The 18,619-nt window shown below is 40.4% G+C and overlaps 1 protein-coding gene across 5 annotated transcripts in view; it reads left to right on the top strand.

The window, feature by feature from the left end:
* ANO6 (anoctamin 6) overlaps nt 1-18,619 on the top strand; it is a 236,138-nt gene that overhangs the window by 192,368 nt on the left and 25,151 nt on the right. For all 5 annotated transcript variants that reach the window (XM_011936066.1, XM_011936064.1, XM_011936063.1 and 2 more), the window contains 4 exons: nt 4,301-4,526; nt 5,563-5,732; nt 5,929-6,026; nt 12,446-12,576. In XM_011936066.1, coding sequence (XP_011791456.1) covers nt 4,301-4,526; nt 5,563-5,732; nt 5,929-6,026; nt 12,446-12,576 — 625 coding nt within the window. The remainder of the gene's footprint in view (nt 1-4,300; nt 4,527-5,562; nt 5,733-5,928; nt 6,027-12,445; nt 12,577-18,619) is intronic.

Here is an 18,619-nt window from a genome sequence, read left to right as displayed (position 1 = left end):
CATTTGACCCAGCCATCCCGTTACTGGATATATACCCAAAGGATTATAAATCATATGACTATAAAAAAAATGCACACATGTTTATTGTGGCACTATTCACAATAGCAAAGACTTGGAACCAACCCAAATGTCCATCATTGAGACTGGATTAAGAAAATGTGGCACATAAACACCATGGAATAGTAGGCAGCCATAAAAAAGGATGAGTTCACATCCTTTGCAGGGACATGGATGAAGCTGGAAACCATCATTCTGAGCAAACTATCACAAGGAGAGAAAATGAAACACCGCATGTTCTCACTCATAGGTGGGAATTGAACAATGAGATCACTTAGACACAGGGTGGGGAATATCACACACCGGGGCCTGTCAGGCGGTTGGGGGCTAGGGGAGGCATAGCATTAGGAGAAATACCTAATGTGAATGATGAGTTAATGGGTGCAGCACACCAACATGACACATGTATACATACGTAACAAACTTGCACGTTGTGCACATGTGCCCTAGAAATTAAAGTACTTAAAAAAAAAAGTTTAAAACTACAAATAAATTTGATGAATATATGACCTTTAGATGTAAAAAGATTTTCTAAACTTACTAGCAATAGAAAAAGTTTCAGAGGAAAACATTTAAATATTTCCATACATCAAAAGTATCCTAAATGTAAACAAAATGCCAGAAGATATCTTTGTTAACAATAAGGCAAACAAGAGGTCAATACCTTTAATACATAGAGGCCAGATCACCTAGAAAATAACCCCAAAGATCTCAGCGGCTAAAGAAACAGAACGTAAATATGCATTTACAAAAGAAAAAAAATATAATGACCAGTGAGCATTACAAAATGCCAAATCTTAATAGTGATTAAATCCATTCACATTAAAATGAGATATGATTTTTCACATCTTGAATGACAGGGCTCAGTGTGATGATGAAGTGCAACAGTCAACTACTCCGATACAAGACTATTGTAATTCTATACTATTCCAGCTTCCTAGAAGGCAGCTTAGCAGTTGTGTTTCAAGTTTCAAGAATATTCATATGCTTTAATCCACTCATTTAGCTCTTAGGACTTTCAATCAGGAAATGTTTGAAAATGGTCAGTAAAGGTCAGTAAGGTTTTTTCACATACTTTTAACATTTTATGTATATATTTATATACACATAAACATGTATATCAACCAAAATATTCTACTTCTCACCCTTCAAACAGTGGAATGTTGTGCGGCCATGAGAAAGTATGGTCATGAAAATATTTTAAGGCATATAAAAATGCTTATGGTTTATGATACGTTTAAGGGAAGGATAAAATATGTAAAGTGGTTTTAAATATGCATACAATGCATACATAATCCTGAAGGAATTGTGCCCACATGTAGATAGTAGATAAATTTTTTCCTATTTAATGTCATTTTTGTTAGGAATCTTGCAGTTACGGTTGGCAGAAAATCGGTCTTCAGTTGGTTTAAGCAACAGAAAAAGAGGGGAAGGTGGGATTTTTTTCTTTCCACCTGTTTATTTTCTGAAACTGAAAATTCCAGGCCTGAGGTATGGCTCCAGTCAAATCCAGATACTGCAGACCAGATATTGTCAAGGGCTGTGTTTTGTTCCCTTCATCCTGTGTCAACTGGCCTCCTGGGCTTGGTGGGTCTGGACACTTCCTTATGATAGCAGAATGGCTGCAGCATTTCAAATGTCACATCTTCCAAGCAAAGAGAGGTTCTTTGTTTGAGACGGATTCTCACTCTGTCGCCCAGGCTGGAGTGCAATGCCACAGTCTCAGCTCACCGCAACCTCCGCCTCCCGTGTTCAAGCGATTCTCCTGCCTCAGCCTCCCAAGTAGCTGGGCTTACAGGCACCTGCCACCACGCCCAGCTAATTTTTGTATTTTTAGTAGAGATGGGGTTTTACCATGTTGGCCAAACTGGTCTGGAACTCCTGACATCATGATTGGCCCGCCTCAGGCCCCTGAAGTGCTGTGATTACAGGCATGAGCCACCGCACCGAGCCGAGAGGTCTTTTTTTAGTGGCTTTCTCTATTGATAGGTGAAGCTTCTCTTTCCCATGGGCACTAACAGATGTCTCCTCACGTCTCAGTGGCTGTTACTGAGTTATGTGTCAATCCCTGGATCAACTGCTGAGGCCAGTGGGATGTTACCTGTTTGTCTCAAGCAATCAGGTTGTACCTCTGGAGCACATTAGGGCAATCACACCTAAACCCCAGGGCTAAAAACAGGCGTTATTTCCCCTGAAGCAAAATCTGGGTTCTCTTCTAGGATGGGGAACAGACCCAGGCTAGCAAAAGCAATCAGTGTCCACTACAAGAGACTTTCAGATTGTCCACAGTGACCATATACACTAAAGTTATGATCAAAAAAGTATTAATATTAGAATCAGAAATAAGTTATAAACTTGAGGAAAAAGAATAAAAAGCTTCCTGCCCCTATAAAGAAACACTGAAGTATGGGAAGCACCCCAAAGAAATATGGGAACTTAACAAGTTTGTAAAAGCTCTGGGATGAATTAGAATTCATTTCATAAACCATGTGGGAGGCAGTGCCATGGAGAGGTGAGTGTCTTTGGAATCTTAGGAGACCCCAGTTCTTTTACTTACTAGTTATCTAATCTTGGACAAATTGCTTAATGTCTTTGAGCCTCTATTTTCTCATCAGTAAGAGAGAGATAATATACTACCTTACTCACAAGCCTGTTATGAGATTAAACAAATACACATGTGCTAAGGTGAAGAGAAAGCACTTAAAGAATGTTATCTTTATCATTACTTAATAATAAAAATTATGGAGATAATTTTTTTTAATACATAATATTTAAACACCCTGTATATATTGTGCTAAGAGTGGATGACTTGATTCATCTTTTTAATTTTTTCTCAGCCTTAACTAATCTTTACATATACACATACACAAATCTTATTCGTCTCACAAGTGTTGTGAAAGGAAATAGATCTCAGGAGAAATGTAATGCCTTCTCTACAAGCAGATTTCTTAAAGAGTAAGAAAGACATCTTTTTAAACACTTAACTTTGGTTGCCATAATCATAGCTAATACTTATATAGTGCTTTTCATGTACCTGAGCTTAATATTCTGTTTTTACCTGAAGTAACTCATTGAATCCTCAACAGTTCCATAAGTTAGGTGCCATAGTATTCGTAATACACAGGAGAGGATATTGAAGCCCCAGTAGAGCTAGTATTCAAATAGAGGAGTCTAGCCCCAGGACCATCCTGTAATCACTCCCTTTACTGCTCTCCGCAGGTGACAACTGGCCTCTGTACTGTCAACAAGATATGGTTTGCTTGGTCCTCAGTTTCCCTTCTCTGAAACTTTTCTGTCATCATGAGCAGTCATACACCTTGAGTGCATGGTTCTGGAGAAAGTAGATGTAGGGAAAACAGTTTAAAGATGCCTCTCCAATAGTGTCTAGTACTGTGTATCAAGTAAGGAAAATTCGTGGGATCTTTAATGTGCGTCGTTCAGTGATGGGAATTCTGCTTACTGAGAAAGTGAAAATCTCTCTTACTGGGGATTATGCAAAAATACAGTGGTCTAGTGGCGTGAATCTTGTGGAAATGCAAGTACAAATGACTGCCAGTTTAAGGTCATAAGATCTGAGAGTGAAAAGTGTGTGAAGCTTTTATCAGCAGAGACCTGCTGCCAGTAGCTCAGGGTAGCTCAGGGTACCTCTGTGCCAGCTTCACTGGCTGTGCTGAGACTCTCCCCTGCTACAGTGATTAAGACAAAAGCTAGTACCTGCTGACACTTCAATTGGTGATAGCTTCTCTGTTGCAAGGAAATGTATCTCCTTAATGGAGTATGAGTGACCAAAAAACGTTAATTCACAACCTAAATAATTTAGTAATTGTAGAAGGGATGTTTTCTTTGGTTGTACACTCAGACATTTTTTCCTTCTACCACATTATGCTACTAGTTGTTCCATTTTTATGCTGTCTGAAGATACTCTTTTTTAAATAGACTTTTTTTGGAGTGATTTTAGGTTTACAAAAAAATTGCACAGAAAATAGTTTTCAGTTCCCTCTCACCACCCCCTGTGCCCAGTTTCGCCTCTTGTTAATGTTTTGCATATGTGTCTGCGCCTTCTTTTCACTTCCATCATTCCTTTTTCTTTTTTAAAAATTTAACATGCCAGACTTTCTACACCCTTGGTATCACTTATTTGAGATTTACATCACTTTACACACGCAAAGTGTGAGGTCAGTTTTTAACAGTACAAGTGCAGTTATTGGTGAGTCTCATGCTACTGTGTTTATTGTGCTTTCAGATCCTATTGATCATCGCTTCAGTTATTGGGATAATTGTCTATAGGCTCTCAGTGTTCATTGTATTTTCTGCAAAACTTCCCAAGAACGTTAATGGAACAGACCCAATCCAGAAGTACCTGACTCCACAGACAGCCACGTCCATCACGGCCTCCATCATCAGCTTTATAATTATCATGATTCTGAACACCATATATGAAAAAGTGGCAATTATGATTACTAACTTCGGTAAGGTCCTACTATAGCTTAGGTAACTTCTGACATATTTTTAGAACCTGCCAAAAATAGAGACTGTTATCTTTTAGGCTTTTCAATTCCAGTAGGTTGCAATTTTTAGAAATTTTCGAGTGTAAACATATTTTCTCTAGCATGTATGGAAATAAATTATCTACAGCTTTCCATTAGTAAAAGGGACAAAGCAAAGACAATCATTATAATGCCCAAACTCTGTGTAAACAGATCAGTGCTGAATAATATTTTCAATTACATTAGATCATGTACTCTATTGTTGAAAGTAAATAGTCTCTTTATTGCAAATAAGTGGAATAGGGTCATGGTTCCAGTGGCAAATATGTTCCTCTGTTGCTGAGAGGACAAGCTATCACACTGCTACGTGTCTTCCCCCGTGCTGTTCATATTAATATAATTCTCATCAGGCCTTGATTTTTTAATGTGTTTCTTCTCTCTGGCTTGTATCCCAGGCAGCTGCTTAGTGGCCAAGTTAAGTGCTTGCCATACTGCATACGTCTGAGTCATTCTCTGAATGGCCTGCTCGGTGGTCATCTAAAATGATCGAACTGATTCAAACTCCACACTAGGAGGATGAGCTGTTTTGTCTTTCCCAAATGCCTCTAGCAAGTTGTACCTTGGTTTGCTTGTTTTCTTCAACAGACCCACCTTATTGCAATTCAGGAAAACAAGATAATATCATTTAGCAGGCAGTTCAAAACTAATTTTCTGTCAATTATACCTATGGCAGTTCTTATTTGATAACACTGTACCTGTAAATTTTAAGGAGCAGTTGATTTTTTTGTGGGGGAGGGGAACATGTGGGCTATTGTATTCCTACTGTGAGGGAGAACTCATAACACTGTGCAAACTTGGAATTAACACAGTGGCTGTATTAAGGTATTCAAAACAGCTTAAATGGAAACAGTGTGAATTGTGTTTTTTTAACGTGTTAACTCATGTATCAGTATTTTTTATTAGAGTCTCAAAGCTGTTCACAATTTTAAAATCTTATTTTTCTTTCTTTTAACTACAGAACTCCCAAGGACCCAGACTGATTATGAGAACAGCCTCACCATGAAGATGTTCTTATTCCAGTTTGTCAACTACTACTCTTCATGCTTCTACATAGCATTCTTTAAGGGCAAATTTGTAGGCTATCCAGGAGACCCAGTTTATTGGTTGGGAAAATACAGAAATGAAGAGGTATGAATGTAGAATTGTATTATCTTGCCAATTTAAGCTGAGTTTTCTCTCAGTTACCCAAATGAATAGTTCTTTACTGTAAATTCCTAGATTTATTTTTTAGCCTAAGCAGAACAAATATCAGAAAAATAAGATGCCTATATTTCAAGTTAGATCCATTGAATATTTAAATGGTATTTTCTTTTTAACCTTCCAGTGTGACCCAGGTGGCTGCCTTCTTGAACTAACAACTCAGCTGACAATAATCATGGGAGGAAAAGCAATCTGGAATAACATACAAGAAGTATTATTGCCGTAAGTGTTAACTTGTATAGCCATGGGTAAAAGGACAAGGAATAGAACAGCCCAGCCACGCAAATCATTTGCCTCCATAGCCACATAGCTGCATGTCCACCTCTAAATGGATCAGAAGCTACTGTCATTAAAGGTCTCCAGACAGCATAGTCCAACCAACAGTGTAAATGTATCCAGGATCTAATAATTGTATTTTAAAACCTTCTTTATATTTAATGTAAATCCCCATCTGCTGTAGTTTATACCTACTGGGCTATTGTTGGTAACTAATTAATAGCGGCCCTTTGAGCAACAGCACTGGCTAGAGCTGTGACCTGTGTATTTCCACAATTTCTCACATCCTTCTCTCTTTCCTATATGTTATGCATTTAAAAGTCAGTGTGAATTCCAGTCACTATATTAAGTGCTATATATATATATATATAATATATATATACCATTTAATCTATCAAACTATTCTTATTTTTTTCTCCTTTCTGCTAATAAAGATCTGTGGTTTAAAGAGGTTAAATGATTTACCCAGTTTCACATTAGCATTAAGAGGCTACTGTGGGATTCAAATCCAGGATCCCATGAGTCCAGACTTTTAAGAACAGAGGTTCTTGCATGATCGTAAGGCACTGGGATACATAATATTTTAAGAAATAATTGTCTAGAATAATGACCACAAAGGTTTTGACTTACTGTTTTCCTAGAAATGAGCACAACAGAATAGTTGTACTTAAGATGGTAACTAAGATTTCATTGCCCTTTACAACTTTCACTTAGGCCCCCTCCCCTATCAAAGTGTAAAGTCCAATACCATCTGCAATTTCTGCAAATTTCAGGGAGCTTTTTGTTTTGGTCTTCTATTGCTGCAATAACAAATTACCCCAAGATTAATGGGGTAAAAACAACATGTAATATCTTATGGTCCTAGAGGTCAGAAGTCTCACTGGACTAAAATCAAGGTGTTGGTGGGGCTGTGTTCCTTTCCAAGGGCTCTGAGGTGAATCTCTTTGCCTTTCCTAGCTTCTGGAGGCCACCATCTATGCTCCCTGCCTTGTGACCTCTTCTCCATCTGAAAGCCAGCAAAGTTTCATGTTTGTGACTGTGTTCTGTAGTCACCTCTCCCACTTCCTGTTTTCTACCCCCTGTCCCCCTCCTGTCCTCATCTCCCCCACTAACTCTTCCCTTTTGTTTGGAAACAAAAAGCCTCCACCTTTATAAGAAGTCTTTTATCCCACTATATATACCTGGGAATTTTTTTAAATTTATCACCCTCTTTATAGGCTCTCACCTCCTGCCATGTTGCCCTCTTCCCTCCATCACATACAGCTTCTCTCTCTTTCTTCTCCTACTCCTGGCATTTTTCTCCCCAGTCACCAAGTTTCTGTTCATTCTCTTTGTTGAGCAGTTAACTCACTCTGGGTTTCAGTGCATCCTTCCAGATTTCTTAACAGGTATTATTCTCCATCTTCAATGGAAACTTTCAGGGTCTTTCTCTAAACAAAGATCTCTCTCCTTTCTCTTCCCCCACCCAGAAAGGGATTCTGGTTTTAGCTGTGAAATTCTTTTTTTTTTTTTTTATCCTTCTCTACAGAAAACAACCCTCACTTTCATTGAGCTCATATTCAGATTTTTCCAGATAAGTAAAAGTAGGTCATGAATAAGTAGTACTGTGTTTCTAAATGAAAATAAATGTATAAAATTGAGGAAAGTCTTCATTCTGAGATTAAAAAGTGTTTTCTGAAAAAAAGTAGGTTAATTATTATTATTTTTTTTTTTTTTTTTGAGACAGAGTCTCGCTCTGCCACCCAGGCTGGAGTGCTGTGGCCGGATCTCAGCTCACTGCAAACTCCGCCTCCCGGGTTCACGCCATTCTCCTGCCTCAGCCTCCCGAGTAGCTGGGACTACAGGCAACTGCCACCTCGCCCGGCTAATTTTTTGTATTTTTCAGTAGAGATGGGGTTTCACCGTGTTAGCCAGGATGGTCTCGATCTCCTGACCTCGTGATCCGCCCGTCTCGGCCTCCCAAAGTGCTGGGATTACAGGCTTGAGCCACCGCGCCCGGCCAGGTTAATTATTTAACACTGTGTTTCGGTAACATTGGTTTTTAGCAGCTATTTCCTAAACTCATATTGAGAAATTCATATGAAATGAAATTTGTTCACATGAAATATTTTAAAGGATCAGTTATACTATCCGTGGTTTATACTTTCACTTCAAGTAAGCTCATTGTTGAAAATTATAGTGATAGGAACTTTGTCTCAAATTTCTCCTCCTATGTTTTCTTGTTTGAAAACTGGGAATGCTGAGTGTTACCCAAATTAGAGAGTGACTGTGCTGCTTCTCTTTGTGTAGGTGCCAGTTTTCTTACCTTTGTTATACAAAATCCTAATTTATCAAAGATATATCAGCCAGGCGCGATGGTTCAGACCTGTAATCCCAGCACTTTGGGAGGCCTAGGTGGGCAGATCACCCGAGGTCGGGAGTTCGAGACCAGCCTGACCAACATGGAGAAACCCTGTCTCTGCTAAAAATACAAAATTAGCCAGGCATGTTGGTGCATGCCTATAATCCCAGTTACTCGGGAGACTGAGGCAGGAGAATTGCTTGAACCTGGAGGCGGATGTTGTGGTGAGCTGAGATCGTACTATTGCACTCCAGCCTAGGCAACAAGAGCGAAACTCCGTCTCAAAAAAAAAAAAAAAAAGATACCAGTTATCTTTTCTATCCAAAACTATACCAAAAATAGAGAAAAGCCTTATAAGTCAGCAGTTGTTTTCACATCATGTAAGTAGTCAAGAGAAACCTGGAGAAATGTATTTTACCACACATGTACCCTCTTCCCTCCTCCCCCTCCCGCCTTTGGGCCCATACCCCTTGACTAGGATTCTTGGAACAAGGAAAGGAGCGTATCTGGCTCAGGGATCCAGGTTCCTTTTGGGACCTCCCCAGTACCTGGCATGTGACAGGGACTCAGTATAAAGCAGCTGAGTGAATGAATGAGTGCCTTATATGCTTCAGATACATCACATCAGTAAATTACAGTTGTCAGTGAGACTCAGAGAGCAAGCTCAGAGCCCTTTGGCCTTCCCAGCTCCACTTAGTGTTTTGATATTTAAGGCATTCTTGGGGATTTTATTCTGTTCTTAATAAAAGACTAGTATAATTCCTGTGTTAAACAGCTCACTCTGGAGAAATTTTTATAATAAAATGTCAGAGATAATAGAATTAAAGATGCAAAATGCCCATAACATCATTTTTTGGTATTTAAATTGTAGATGGCTATAATTTTCCTTTATATACATTTATACATGTATATTGTAACATAAATACCTCTTTTTATATTAATAAGTATACTTATTTTTATAATAAGAAAAAAGAACTGTTTTAGGAGAAAATGTCCCTTCTCAAGATAGGATTTGGAGAGAAGATGAGCTATAGGCAATCAGAGTCCTAAATATAGGTGTCCCTCACTATCTACACTTACTCTCTAAGTTCAGAAACAGTAAACTCACACATAAAATAGATTCAAATAGTGAAGGATGCTTGTATTTCAAAATTAGCAAGTGGGAATACTGTAGAATGTCTGAAACAGAAATGATTATCTCCAGCATGTGGATTAAATGTGATAATGGAGGTGAAGAGGAAATGAGATGTAAAGTGCTTCTCACCATGTTTTGCACAAAATAAGGACCTAGTAAAGCACAACTGATGATGTGGCTATGACAATACACATGGTAAATTCCTATGGAAATTATTTTGTAACACCTGCTTCTAGCCTTCGCCAGGGAAAAAATATCTGGTGTGTATATTTTTCTAAAAGTTCTGTGGGTGATTCTCATGTGAAGTCAAGATTGAGGTCCCTGCACTAGAAACACAGACCTATAGAAAACGCAAACATGAATGGTTAAACTCAGGAAAACCAAACAAGAGGCTCAGCGTCTGTAAGTCAGAAATGAAAGCTAGTAAGAAAGACTTCTAAGATGATCTGATAAGAGAAGGAAGTGCCAGATGACACAAGTAGTTGCCAGGACAGAAGTTTCATCCTGAATCTGAATTTTGATGTGATTTAGAGCCCAGATAGAAAAAGACCTGCTTCTTTGAGGGCATGGAAAGGATTCAGCAAAAGGCTGAGGCTAGAAGTGTGGGAGGCAGAGCAAAGGATAAACCAATAGAAACCACACCCAGTGACGTTAGAGTTAGGTGTCATGAAGGGTGATGGACATGTGTGGTCCTTGGTGCTACCTGAGTCACACACCGCTTGGAATGACTGTAAAACTGCAGATTCTGGAGCTTATCTCAGACCTTTTGGTTGGGAGCATAGGAAGCTGCACTACTCATAAGCATTCCACGCCGTGCTTGTATGTGCTGAAGTGGGAACCACTGATCCAGGTGGCCTGGATAACTGAGCCAAGAGTCTAGGTAACATAGTCCTTATTTACACTTGGCTTCAGCCAGTGCAGCCTGTATTGCTCAACAGAAAATCCCATACAGCAGGTTTTGATGTGTTAGGAAACGTGCTACATCCATTACCTATTTTGAATCATTTAATCCTGACAGCAGCCCTGGGCAGTGTAGGTTTTATCACCCCGTTTTATTTCTTTATTTATTTATTTTTACCAAAGTTAATCTGCTAAGAAATAGAGTTTGGATTCAGATTCAGGGGTGTCTGAACTCATATCCCCTCCACTTTCCACAGCCTCCTGCTGCCTGTCTTAACATCATCGAAGAGAAAGAAGTGGGGAAAGATTGTGAGGTCAGAGATGTCTCCTGTAGTAGAGATAATTTGCCCTGAGTAAAGCTTCAGTAGCAGTCAGTGAGAAGTGAGCCCTGAGATCAGTAGCAGTGGGAAACCCAGCAGAGTGAGCCATTTGTACTGTCTGTCTTATGCTGGCTGGGTGTGCACACGTGCACACATGATGGAGAGGATGAGGGTCTGCCTGGTTTTCTTACAGTAACTGTCCTTAACCATCACGGGATGCCTTCTCATTATCAGAGTTTGAAGGCCACACCCACATGTTTAATCACCCAGTGTATCCAGATGTTAGATCTGTATTTGGAGTTGTTGTCATGCCTCTTCTGATGACTCCACAGGTAAACCACAAACCGGCAGTTGCTTGAGGGGACAACAGTTCTTTATGCCACAGGTGCACACCTCATTTTACTGCAAACTCAGATTTCTTTTCCAGACAAATTGCCATAAAAGGGGGGAAGCGGCTGGGCGCGGTGGCTCAAACCTGTAATCCCAGCACTTTGGGAGGCCGAGACGGATGGATCACGAGGTCAGGAGATCGAGACTATCCTGGCTAACACGGTGAAACCCCGTCTCTACTAAAAAATACAAAAAATTAGCCGGGCGAGATGGCGGGCGCCTGTAGTCCCAGCTACTCAGGAGGCTGAGGCAGGAGAATGGCGTAAACCTGGGAGGCGGAGCTTGCAGTGAGCCGAGATCGCGCCACTGCACTCCAGTCTGGGCGCAAAAAAAAAAAAGGGGGGGGGAAGCACTTATCTCAGCCACAAGGCTTTTGAGAGAGGGAAAAAACATGACATAAAAAAGAGACAGTGGGCAGCTCAGCGGGCAGTATCCAGGGTTGGACAGAGCGCTGGGACGCAGTCCAGGCTGTTTTCTCCTCGCTTTGCACTATGACCTGGAGGAGGCATTTCACTCCTCTGGTCCTTAAATGATTCAGCTTAAAATAGGAATTGGACCTATTGTATCTAAAGTCAGATTATGTCACTTTCCTACTTGGTGCCCTCCGGTGGCTCCTCACTTCCCTCCGAGGAAAAAAACGGCCCAGATCCTGACAGTGGTCTCTTATCCCTACCCTGTGTGCTGTCTGTGAATCATGGAGGCCTGCTCCTGCCTCAGGGTCTCTGTCATCACTGTTCCCTCTGCCTGGGACTTCTTCCCCCAGGTTTCCCACTCCTTTGTCTCCTTCACATCCTTAATCACACATCATTCTGAAGGAGGCCTTCACCGGCCACCTCCCTAGACACAAATGCAAGCATTCCCTGCCCTACTTAGTTTTCTCCACAGCACTTACCACCAGCTCACATACTATATCTTGTTTTCTCTGGTGATTTTCATACTGGCAAGACCATTTTGAATGACAAGGGGGAAATGAAAAAACAAACAACTGAAGTTAATCAAATGTAGGAACCTGCCTTTTAAAAATTAAGCTGCCCATAGGAAAAAGGTAGGAGAAAAAAATAGTAGCAGCTGCAGCTTTGATAAACCCAGGTATGTAGTCCTATTTTTCAAAATAGTTTGGAATAAGGAGGCAGAAATAGAAACAAATTTAGCATGCAAACAAAAAATAGTTTATTGAGAAGATTACTGGTGCAGCTTTAAGATAGCAGCAAAATTTTTTATGACTTTGGCCTGATAATATTCGTTCTAATTTATAAATTTTTTTTTTTTTTTTTGGCAGCTGGATCATGAATCTAATTGGGCGATTTCACAGAGTTTCTGGATCAGAAAAGATAACCCCACGATGGGAACAGGACTACCATCTGCAGCCTATGGGCAAACTGGGATTATTTTATGAATATCTTGAAATGAGTAAGTTCTTAGTGAAGTTTTTAGTGATATAAAATATGTTGGAGTATGTTGTGGATCCCAAAAGCATCTGTTACTGAGCCATATTAACATTTAGCATATTGAAGAAGAGTATGTTTTTCTCCACTAGATAAAATTATACAATCCGGCTTTCAGATAAGGTGGTCATGTGTGTCTTTGTCAATATTTATGTTGTACAAAGCTAGAAATTTATTAGCGGGCAATGGAATGCAGTATTCATTGAGGTACATCATTACCATTAATTCTTTTTTTTGTTTTTTTTTTCTGTGACAGAGTCTCGCTCTATAGCCCAGGCTGGAGTGCAGTGGTACAATCGTGGCTCACTGCAACCTCCGCCTCCCAGGTTCAAGCGATTCTCCTGCCTCAGCCTCCCGAGTAACCGGGATTACAGGCCACCACACCCAGCTAATTTTTGGACTTTTAGTACTGACAGGGTTTCACCATGTTGGCCAGGCTGGTCTCAAACTCCTGGGCTCAAATGATCCACCCACCTCAGCCTCCCAAAGTGCTAGGATTACACACATGAGCCACTGGGCCCAGCCATCTTTACCATGAATTCTTAAAGCATTCTAATCATGTTGTCTGAGAATGAACTCAGCAACTATAATTAGGTGTGATTCAGTCCATGCAGGCACAGCTGTTGGCCAGTACACTTCTGAACTGAGTCATTTAAGCAAGCCTGCAGGAGCATGCAGCTTCATGGCAGGAATGGTCCCAGGATGCCCACTTTCACATCTCACGCCTGCCTTTGACAGCCTATCTAGTTCTTCTGGCCAGTGGTTTCTGCCTGGTTCCTTGAGTGACTTCATGGCTCATAACTGGCCTGAATTTGAAACCTTTGTGCTGGTCTGGAATTAAGATTTAGTACAGGTCCTCTCCTTCCTAAATGCCTTGGTCCATTTTTATATTATTTGCTTGGGCTCTTAATTCTTTTCAGTGGAACTTGATTTTGACCTCTCGGTTGCCTTTAAACGGAAGCATCTCACAATAGATTTCCATAGGAAACATCACCTTTTGTATTATGCATGACATGCTTATGTCTAATAGATGGCTAACAATTTACATGTTTTGTATCTGTGCCCTTTCGGCTAACCATTACACTGAATTACAATTTTTTTAAGCTTAGGAGAATAGAAAAAGAAACGCATCATTTTTGTTGACAGGCTTTGCATTTATGCATAGGGCTTTGCATATTGGCAAAGACACCCCTTTGTGGTTCCTGTTTACAAGTCTGCAGTTAGAAGGTGGTTTTTATTAAATCACATTCTATATATAAAATAATTGCTTTTAAAAATACACATTATACATAGAAACACATCTGCTTCCTTCAGTGAGTAAAAGGTTCATCTTGTGGCTTCTTTAGTCAGCAGTACTTTGCAGCAGCTCAGAGCCTGATTTGAATTTCATTTTTGCTTTGTTATGTTTTGTGACCAGGTTTTATTAAGGGTGTAGCTGCAGTACATATGTAGAAGCTGTCCTTAGTTACTATTCTGCTTATTTTCAGAAGGACTGTAAGACCTGTTATTCAAAAATGAGTTGTAATTGTAAATATTTCTTATTGGAACTATTAACAGCATTAAAAAGAATCCTGGGGTAGAATGTCATTTATTATTTTTAAAAAGTTTTTTTTCTTTAGTTGATAGTCAAGTAAATAACATCAGAAGAGAAAGTTATATGGTCATGTGCTTTGGGGAGAAGTTGATAGGACTTTTAAAGTTTCATAGGCTCTTTAAAATAGTTATCAACTAAATAATTCTGCCTCATCCTGCCCTACAAGAAAGTATAGAATAACAGCTATTATAGACAGATTTTTAAGTGTATTAGGTTGTTTTCCTGTTATCTAAATAGTACCTAATGACTTAGAAAACTTGATTTCTGAATTTCTGGGAGTAGGCAGTCTGTCACTGTGTGGGCAACAGGAGAGTGAAATCTGTGTTTTGTCCTTCTAGTCTGTGAGAGACAGAATTTCCAAGTGCCTTTTGAATTGTTTTCATTTCTCTAAAAATAAACATTGAGAGCCTTTGGTATTGGTCTCACCACTACACAGTCCCCTCCTTCCCATTTCCCCATATTCCTTAATGACACCACCATCTACCTTTTAAATTGTGGCTCTTACTGCTTAAGGGAAACATCCTCCAGAAAGCCAGCCTGGAGCCTCCACCCTTGCTTGGCCTTGCACCCAGCCTCAACTCTCTTTCCTTCTTTCCTACCTGACAAGTCCTGCTGAGCCTCAGCCGGGCCCCTGAACTTTTCAGGCAGCTTTGCTGCTCTTTTCTTCTAGGCATTAGCAGCACCTGCTACCTGCTGTGGCGGTCTGCGCTCTGCCTGCCTCTGTCCTCATTGCACTGAGCCTGATGGAGGCAGCTGCCACGTCCTCTGCTAGAGCGCCAGTGCCTGGAACCTTGTACTTATAAACATTTAAGCAACTTGAACTTGGAGCTCTGACACACATATCTAACTTTTAGTTGATTTCACATTAACATTCCTCACTCACTTCTCACCAAGTTCTGTATGACCTGTTTGAGTGAAACGTTTTTTATTTAGTGAATTTCCCACCATCCTTTGAGATTATTGGAGTAACTCTGAGCTGTTAACCCAAATTGCTTCTCTAAGAGTGTTCCTGACTCCAAGTACACACAACATAAACGTAGTTGTCTGTATTGAAACCTGGAAGCCATAAATACTGTTTTGTACTCAGTAATGTACTGCAGACACAGGTGTCCTGAGAACTTGATAAGGCCTTCCTGGTAGGCAGGTGCCATAAACGGAGTGCAGTGAAGTGATGAGTGGGCCCTGTTTGTCTCTGGCACTGTCTCTTCCACCCTTGCCATGGTGCCTTGATCTCACTTTCATCTGTCTCCAAGTTAATGGTTTAAAATCTGCTAAAACAATGACCTTCATATATATGATTTTCTCCATGTAATTGTACTGTAATGAATATCAGCTATTCTTCGGCAGCTCCTTGTGCCCCTTTCTTTTTCTCCCTCCTGTGCTGAACCCACCGATGCCTCCGCTGCACTCTCCAGGACTCAGGCCTTCTTCCCTTCATGCTCTCATCTCTGCTCGGTTCGAGCCCATCATCTGCCATGAAGTCTCCTAACCTTTACAGGATGTGCTTTCCAAAAGGGCAACTAGGTAATTGGGAGGATTTGCAGGCCTCCAGCTCTTCATTTGGTCATTCATTCATTCACTCATTCATTCATTAAACATTGAGCACCTGCTGTGCCAAACACTCTCAGCCGCTGGGCATACCAGGGCACTTGGTCCCTCCCCTCATGGAGCTCAGCACTTGGCGCATGGTTAGGAAGGAGAATGCTAATCAGACATCCTTGAGCAGGTGATATTTGAACTGGATTTTGAAGGGTGAATGGAAGTTAGTTATCTGAAGTATAGTGAAGAGAATGGACATTTTGTGTGGAGAGGTGGACATATTTAAAAGTACAACAGCTTGGTCAAAGAATGGCAAGTGAACAAAGGATTCACAGGTGGGAATATCAGGTAGGCAGGGGCCATATCATAATGGGTCTGGTGTGCTTAACCAGGGGACTTGAACTTTATTCTTAAAGAAATTGGGATCCACTGGAAAATTTGTAAACAAGAGAACTGCATAACATTTATGTGGAATACGATCAGTCAGGCAGCAGAATGGAAGATAATATTTTGGATGAGACTTGTGGTGGGAGGGAGATGATTTAGGAGGCTACAGCAGGTAACCCAGACAACAAGTGATAGGTGCCTAAATAGTGGGCATAGGAGTAGAGAGAGGGAGATGGAGTTAGGTAAGTGTTAAAGAGGTGAATTGCATAGCAGATGAGGAATTAAATTAAGATAACTTCCAGGAGACCATATATGCAGTTCAGAACATAAGGAGAGGAGCTGTTCTCTAGGAAATGGCTCAGTGGTTGGATATTTTTAGCATGAAAACATCTGAAAGGCAATGTCTATTAGAAAGTTGGACACCACAGTCAGGAGCTCAGATGAGCCATGGGTGAGGCCATGAGGGTGAATCAGGCATGCCTAGCAGGAATATAAAGAGAGAGGGACAGAGAATTGATGAAGAGGCCCTGGGGGAGAGGGACATTTGAAGAGTGAAGAGGGAGGGAGGCCCACAAAGGAAAAGAAGAGCAGAGCAGTGGGAAGAAATCCAGCAGGGTTGTGTCAACCCAGAGAAGGCTTGGGAGATAATGTTGTTTCAGAGGAATTTGGTTATGAAGGAAAAGGGGCGTAATGGAAAATCCAGAGGGGGAAGAAAGGAAGAGCCAACACCCACACACTCCTAATTGCTAGACCTGGGGCAGGAAGTGGAAGCCGTGCTATAGCTAGGTAGGGTTTTTTTAGTTTTTTTGCTTTTCAATATATATTTTGACTTTTTAAAATTAAGTAAAAAGGAAATCAAGGGGAAATAAATATTCCACAGCAGGGGGACTGTTTGGCCATGTCACATAAATCTTGGCCATAAATTTCTTATGACCATGTCACAAGAAATCACAAAAATCAGGACCAAAAAGGAGCATCAGCTTATGAACATGCAGCCACTGGCAAAGTTAGCAAGAGTAGGTCCAGTGCAGTGGTGAGGGCCTCAGCAGGGTGCGGGGCTTCAGGGACTAGTTACTCTGCCACTTGTTGTGAAGATGGATACTTCCTTCAGAAAACTCAACTGTAACATGTAGAAGCAAGCAGAGAAAGCATTAGAGAGCAGTATAGGATTATGAAAAAGTCACAGGCAGGGTTGTTTTTGTTTTCATAGTGGGTGTTTTGCATTGACTTTTTGTTGTTGTTATTCTTGGTTTCAAAAGTTGCTTATAAAAATTTTCTCACGTGAATATCAGAACAAATTACATGGACTTTTTTTGTTTTTAATCCATGTGGAATTTATTTTGGTGTCAAAAGTGATGGCCCCATACCAATTTTTCCCATGACTTAGCTAGCTGTGCCAATACTTGCATCCACTGCTTCAAAGCATCAGTTTATAATATATTAAAACCCATGAACATTTGCATCTCCTCTTAAAATTCACCCTATTTAATTCATACTATCTACTCATGTACTAGTTCTAAACTGTTTCAATTACCATAGCATTATAATATACTTTAATATCTCCCAGAGCTATCCCATTTTATTTTTTCAGAATGTTCCTGTCTATGCAAACATCCCTGTTCATTATTTTACCTGTTTATATTTCTTGAAGAACTTCAGTATCACTTTTCAGCTTTTTTTCTTATCTTTCTTTGAAAGACAGAGTCTTGCCCTGTTGCCCAGGCTGGAGTGCAGTGGCACAATCTGGGCTCACTGCAACCTCCGCCCCCTCAACTAAAGCAATCCTCCCACCTCAGCCTCCTGGGTAGCTGAGACTACAGGCTTGTACCACCATGCCCAGCTAATTTTTGTATTTTTTGTAGAGACAGAGTCTTGCTATGTTGCCTAGGCTGGTCTCAAACTCCTGGGCTCAAATAATCCTCCCTACTCAGCCTTCTAAAGTGCTAGGATTACAGGCATTAGCTGCCACACCTGGCTGGCCTGTCAGCTTTTTTTGTTAAATCCATTTGGGATTATTAACAGAATTTACATTAGAATTCTAAATTATTTTGTGGAAAAAATTTTGATATGTCCTTGCATTCAAGTTTGCCCAATCAAGAGTATGGCACATCCTACCATTCATTCATTCATCATTATTTGTTTTTTCTTAAGTCAATTATCATAGTAGTCTTATATTTCTCATTAATTTATTTCTAAATAGTCTGTGCTTTTGTTGTCATTATAAGTGGTATCTTTTCTCTTTGGGATTTTTGACTAGGTTTACTGATAACATAATCCTAATCTCTGGCTTCTCTTGAACAATCAGGAGATCTGGCAACATGGAGCCCTCATTCCAACATGGCAACTACGAGCTGTCCCTTTCCGTAGGACACACACTTGCTAGTTTACCACAGTTGACTGGCTGACTCCACACATGGCTATTACTTGCATGCCATGGGGGCTGATGAGTTATTTAGGATTGGGTGAGTCATAGACAGGGACATTGATA

This window comes from Colobus angolensis, unplaced genomic scaffold, assembly GCF_000951035.1.
Source record: "Colobus angolensis palliatus isolate OR3802 unplaced genomic scaffold, Cang.pa_1.0 Scaffold150, whole genome shotgun sequence".
NCBI lineage: Eukaryota > Metazoa > Chordata > Mammalia > Primates > Cercopithecidae > Colobus > Colobus angolensis.
This window is presented reverse-complemented; position numbering and strand designations above follow the sequence as displayed.